Below are 6,251 nucleotides of genomic sequence, written 5' to 3' on the forward strand. Positions count from 1 at the left end.
TTTTTTTTTTTTTTTTTTTTTTTGGACACAAGGTCTCATTTTATAGCCCAGGCTGGCTTTGAACTTGCAATCCTCCTGCCTGGGCCTCCTGATGGCTGGGATGACAGGCGTGTGCTGAGACACCTACTTTGTGACCTGTGTGTTACCAAGGAAAGGGTGTATGAGTAGATTAGGTTATATCCCCAGTAAAAGGATTCAAGCCAGAATGTTTTCGGTTTCATTGGCAGAATCTTTTCATGAACGAAGGCCAGGTGACACGGGAGTGAGGGGCACACGCTGAGCGTTTACCTGTCCATCTGAGTTCACTGTTGAGAACTTTTTGTGTTTTCCCCCAAGCACTGGAAGGGTTCATTATGGAAATTCAAGGTAAGTCATTTGAGAGGCCTTAGGACCATGTTAAATTCACCAGGTCACTTTTTAAAAAAATGGACTTTTAATTTATTATTATTATTGTTTTTGTGGTGCCAGGGATCACCTAGGGCCTAAATGCTAGCCAAGCAGTCTACCAGGGAACACTGCCCCAACCCCGAGATCACTTCCTAACTCAGCTTTTTTTATTTGGTACCGGGGCTCAAACTCAAGTCCTTGTGCTTGCGAGGTGGGCGGCACCGCTGAGCTAAATCCCTGGCCTAAGCTCAGCTAAGCATTTTGCTGAGAGGATACGGGCTTCGTCGGTCAATGACTCAAGGTGTCTAGACGTTGGGTACTGAATCCTAGATCCCCAGCAGGGCGAATTTATGGAAAGCAGAGTGCAGACGTTCACAAGCGCTGGTTTTCGGCCATCCTTTGTTTCCCAAGCCTGGATTTCGTGGTGATGCGGTGGACTTGGGCTCTCTGCTTGCTCCTCACTCACCCTAGTGGCGGGGGTGGGAGTGGAGGTGGTGCGGGAGGCAGTGGAAGGGAAACAGCCGCTGGGGTGATCTGGATCTTGGAAACCGGTATGTGAACAATGAGCAGTAATTTGCGATATATTCAGAGTTTCCTCGTTTCTTGTCCTGTCACTCTGTCTACTTAAAAAACCCAGCCATTTTGCTGGTAGTTTTACTAGTACGTATCTGCGGTATATAATGATTACATTCCGTGCGTGGCGTTGGCACGTGTACATAACACATCTTTATTCCTTTTCATCCCCTTTCCTTCTCCTCCCCACTCCCTCCATCTCTGATCCCCTTCCCCTTTGAGAAAAAGCCACCTCCTTTCTTCCCATTATCTATCTCTTATTTGTACTTTAGGTTTCTCCTGTAAGAGAAACCATGTGATATTTAAGTTTGCGTGTCTGATTTATTTAACGTTGCAGTCTCGAGGTGCAGCCGTCTTCCTACACATGGTCCAGGCCTGTCTCTCTTTATGGAAGAGTAGCGCTTGTTCTACTGTTGTTGTCCCTCACAATGTAGGGAGCAGAAATGTGCCTTGAGATCATGCAGATGAAACTCTGCAGCGTTCTCCAGGGAGGGGTTACTATGTCGTCTACAAGGCTGTGAGAGTCCACGTGGCCCAGCCTCCAAATTCGGTGCTGCTCCAGCTCCCTAGGGTGTCGAGATATCAGGGAGCTTCCTCCTCCCCTCTGTTCTCATTTGGGGATTTATTTGCTTGCGTTTTCCAGACTATTCCACAGCCTCTTGCCTTTTTGGGTGGGGCCACCGGGGGTTAAATCTAGGGTTTTGTGCATGCCGGGCAAGCATTAACGTTCTACCTTGGGGCTTTTTCCTTACCTATTTTTAGAATTTTTAAAAATTTGAGTCAGGGTCTCCCTAAGTCGCACAGGCTGGCCTTGAACTTTCAATCCTCCTGCCTTAGCCTCCTGAGTAGCTGGCATTGCAGATGTGAGCAGCCACACTGGCCATTCCCCCACTTCTTGGAGATCAGCGCAGGAGAGTTTGCCTTGAAACACAGGCACAGCGATCTCCGTGCTGGATACTGACTTTCTGGTATTTCCTGCTGGAGCTGCGCTTGGCTGGAGCTCCCCTTAGAAGCGCCAGAGTTTTCCTGTTTGTGCAACTGATTTTTCAGAACCTTAAATAAACTCTGTTGTTATGTGTGCAGAACAATAACAACTCAGCAACTCCCTTTTAAGCACCTACTATGAGCCTGCCACTGTTCCCGAAGCTGAGGACACACAGTGACCTCAGCAGACCCTGTTGTCAAAGAGCTCTCAGTCTGGTCCAGGACACAGATTAGTAAACAGACATTTGCTTTCACGTGGTAAGTGCCATGAAGGACAAAGTACAGAGTGCTGGGGACAGGAGGCGGGGCGAATCCGACCTCAGGAGCAACAGGGCTTGGGAAGGGGCGTGCAGTGTGCCAGGAAAGATTTCTTTGAGCCTGAGCCAGCTGAACTGCATGTTAAATAGAAGAACCTGATTTTTAAGAATCTGTTCTCAATTATCTGCAAGTAGATGATTCCAGTTTATTTTCAAGAAAACATTTTCTGCAAGCACTTTTGCAATGGCTTGAGCACCTCCACTCCTATTTGCTTTGCACTTTGAGACAGAGGTACCCAATCTCACCAAGGCAGGGCAGTCTCCCCTCCTTGGAATGCCAGGCAAGAACGTGAGGTACTTTCCAGCACTCAACAGTACAGGTCCTTCTGGGGTACTTCACGTCTCATTTGAAGTGTATTTTGGGTTATCAAACTGACACAACTCTATTCAAATTCCACATTGGCAACAAAACATATTTTTGTGCCACCAGATGTAAATGATGTGTGGATTGTTTATTCTCTCTTTAGATTCTTCATGTCATTGTTCCCCTCCATTAGTGCAGATAATAAAGACCTGCTTCTTGCTGAAAGAAAGAAAGACAGAAAGAAAAAAAAAAAAAAAACACCAGGAGTGGGTACGGGACCAATACAAAGGTTTCTATGTGTCTGGCTAGCTGGGGTTTCCTGCGATTGCTCTTGGATCTACTTTGGATCCCTTGGCTAGGCAATAAAAATGTCCGTTTGTTTATTTTAAAAGTCACTTTATTGAGGTTTAATTTATAACCAATAAAATGCGCCCGGCTTAAGTGTACAGAGCCATGACTTTTGACAAATGTATAGGCCAGCACAGCCATTCCCACACTCACAGCATGAACACTTGCAGCCCCCTGAAATTCCCTTACGCCTTTTCCCCCGCAGTTGTCCCCAACCCTGGGGCTCAGCAGAAAGCTCTGACCTGCTCTCTGCCACCGCAGATCAATGTCTCTTCTGGCATTTCCAATACACGGGATCACATCACATGTATTCGTTTGGGTCTGACTTTTTTCCCCTCTTCTCACGATAATGTATTTGCGATTCGTCCTTGTGAAAATCTGCAGTTCGTTTCTCTTTATCTAAAACCCTGATGTTTGAGGTGGCAAACAAAGGTTGGCTTGCTCAGCGAGCAGATGAGCGGATGGAGGAAGTCCCTCTGGCCTAAGAATCCTCTCGGCTCGCCCAGGGGACAGATGCCCGAGAATGGCATCGGGACCGCACCGAAGGGGTGGCCGAGCCCATGACTTTCTGAGCTGCAGGAGTCTGGAGGACAGGCAGAGCTGAAGCTCCGGTGAATGATAGCGCAGATTACAGAGGATGACAGGGCTGTTTGCTCGGTTCTGTTATGAGCTCAGCAAAATGTGACAGTTCTGGAGAATAGAAATACGTAGTGCCGTCTTTGTATATGCGCTTGTCTCGAGAGACCTGGCAGGCAGTGGTGGGAAAGGCTTCCCGGAGCATCTGAGTAGGCTGGGCTGAGCAGAGCCTGCCCCAGCCCGCCGAGGTACACAGTGACACATAAAAATGACCCCGAGAGCCCCTGGCCGCGTCCAGCGCTGTGGTGGGCTCCTTGCAGAAGCGGTCTCCCAGGGACCACGGGCGGGGGTGCGGGGGCTAAGTTCTCTGCATTTTATTAACGTATGTTTGTTGTATGTAGTAATGACGTTCCTCAGGGCGGTAGCATCGCCCCCTCGGCTCCGCCTCGGATCATCAGGCGTTAGATGGGCCACAGGGAGCGCGCAAGCCAGGTCCCTCGCATGCGCAGTTCCCAGTGAGAATCCAACGCAGCCACTGTCACTGCAGGCGGGGAGCCTGGGCCGGAATGCAGGAGACCAGAGGCTGTGCATACAGGCGAAGCCTCACTTGCTCACCTGCTGCTCACCCCGGCTGTGCTGTGCGGCCTGGCTTCTAACAGGCCATCGGCAGGTACAGGGCCTGACAAGCCTTGTTTCATTTAACCAGTACCTGCACCCTATTCAGCAAATGCCCCTGCTGTGCCTGTGTACCCGGATTCACCCTGTCCCCGACGCTCTTCCCTGACCCCTCCCCTCCAGTCTAGGTCAGCGGCTCTGCTGAGGTCCTCAGCACCATCTTCTGTCACCTTGATAACAACGCTAACATTATAGTGATCTGTGCCATGACTGGATTAATCAGCATCCTCCCGGCCAGATGGCTGGCTCCAGGCGGGGCCTTTGCTGTTAGTTACATCTCCACACCCTGGCAGAGTTGCTAGAGCATAGTCATTGCTCGGTAAATATTACTGCCTTGGGGAATGCGTGGAAGCCCCTTCACTTTCCTCACAAGTGCGCCCTGGCCCCCGGAGCACTCTGCAGCTACTGCCCAGAAGTGGACTAGAGACGCATAACTTGTGACCCCCGAGAGTGATGCCAGGTCTCACTGCCCACTGTTGTTGGTCTGGGTTTGTAGTAATATCCAAGTTGAAGGCAAGTATTGCTCCGGGGCATCAAAATTTAGTGTCAACTGTGGTGATAAATCTGGAAGCAGAAGAAAGCTGGATAGATTCTGAATGAATTGGGAAATCAGAGTAACATTTTTAATGAAGCACAGTGTTGCTTAAATGCAACCACATTCTGAATGAAATACACTTTCTTGGATCCCTCTACTTCTCAACAAAAGTACTCTTAGTCCCTTGTCCTCACCAGGAGGCTGATAAGTATCTATTTCCTTGGTAATTCCCCAGCTATATAAAATTTACAAACTGCTTTGGAGGCATTTTGGAGAAAGGTGCCCTGGAAATGTATGAGATTATTGAAATAAATGCTGATTGAGAGATTTCCCAGGTGGATAGTTAATATATACACAGGCACACACAAACACTCCCAGCCCAGCCTCCCGATGCTTTTGGCTCTGATCAGGGAAGATAAATTTTCCTACCTGACAGTTGACTGTAAGTCAAGAAGTGTGTTTTAATAGTCGCCAGCTTTCTGCTCCTGTTTGCTGCTGTCTCAGGCAATCTTTCACCTGCTGGGACACAAGACCTGAAGGCTTTGGCACATGGATAGGTGGTGCTTAGCAGCAAGGTAAATAAATATTGGCAAGCTGTGAGGGAGAGGTGAGTAGAAGCAAGTCAGGATGTCTTGGGATCCATCACTTTTCTTGCTAATAACCTAATAGGAAATCATGAATTTACTGAGTTTTATGCCAAATGAAAACACAATATTTTTAGCTGGGCATGGTGGCATATGCCTGTAATCCCAGCTACTTGAGAGGCTGAAGAGGGAGGATTGTAAATTCAAGGTCAGCCAGGGCAGCTTAGAGAGACGCTATCTCAAAATAAAATTAAAAGGAAATAGCTTAGTGATAGAACACTTGCCTAGCATGCAGAAAGCCCAGCAATGGAAAAATAAAAGATTTGTATAACAATATAAAAGCTGGACAGTATTGAGGGGCCAGTAAGTGCTGAGTGAATAATTTTGAAGGTGAACATGTGCTTTCTTTCACAGATCCTGACTGTTGGCTTAGAGCACTGAACTTGCCCCTCTAACTTTATCCCTCATATTCCTTTCTATCAGGTTTGCATGGAGTTGGTCAATCATGTGGTTCTACACCTTGGTGCCTTTGCACGTGCTGCTCTTGGTGCTTGGACTGCAGAGCATTCCATTCCTCTAAGCAAGGGTCATTTTCTGCTATCAGGATCATCCTAAATTTCCTTCATGTAGGTTTTCTTGACTAATTCTCCCATGTCTAGAACAACCTGTTTTATCCTACATACAATTTGATTGCAAAGCTCTATTTCACAAAACAAGCCTGGACTCTCTTGGGAAGTCCCTGCTCATGCCCTGTACCCACCCACTTTGAAGCTACACTCAACACTTCATTGTAACCCACTTGCCCACTTCTAACCTCTCAAATCACTGTGCACAGCATTTCAGTAATGTAAGGTAGATGTTATCAAACTATTTTCAGGGGCGAAGGTGGAGGGATTACATTGAACACACACACACACACACACACACACACATATGTACGTGTCCAGAAAATCCCCACAAACTCTACA

General features: G+C 47.8%; 1 protein-coding gene across 7 annotated transcripts in view; it reads left to right on the top strand.

The window, feature by feature from the left end:
- The window catches only part of LOC104872274, a 202,701-nt gene that overhangs the window by 61,764 nt on the left and 134,686 nt on the right, over positions 1 to 6,251 (top strand). For 5 of the 7 annotated variants that reach the window (XM_010638467.2, XM_033757637.1, XM_010638466.3 and 2 more), the window contains exon 1: positions 5,203 to 5,274. In XM_010638467.2, the coding sequence (XP_010636769.1) occupies positions 5,249 to 5,274 (26 nt within the window). In that variant the 5' untranslated portion in view covers positions 5,203 to 5,248. Of the gene's footprint in view, positions 1 to 227; positions 367 to 5,194; positions 5,275 to 6,251 lie in introns of those variants that run through there. The other 2 variants (XR_002025846.1, XR_002025847.2) reach the window with 2 other exon arrangements.

The sequence above is a fragment of the Fukomys damarensis genome, unplaced genomic scaffold, assembly GCF_012274545.1.
Source record: "Fukomys damarensis isolate Sample0158 unplaced genomic scaffold, DMR_v1.0_HiC HiC_scaffold_31, whole genome shotgun sequence".
Classification (NCBI taxonomy): Eukaryota; Metazoa; Chordata; class Mammalia; order Rodentia; family Bathyergidae; genus Fukomys; species Fukomys damarensis.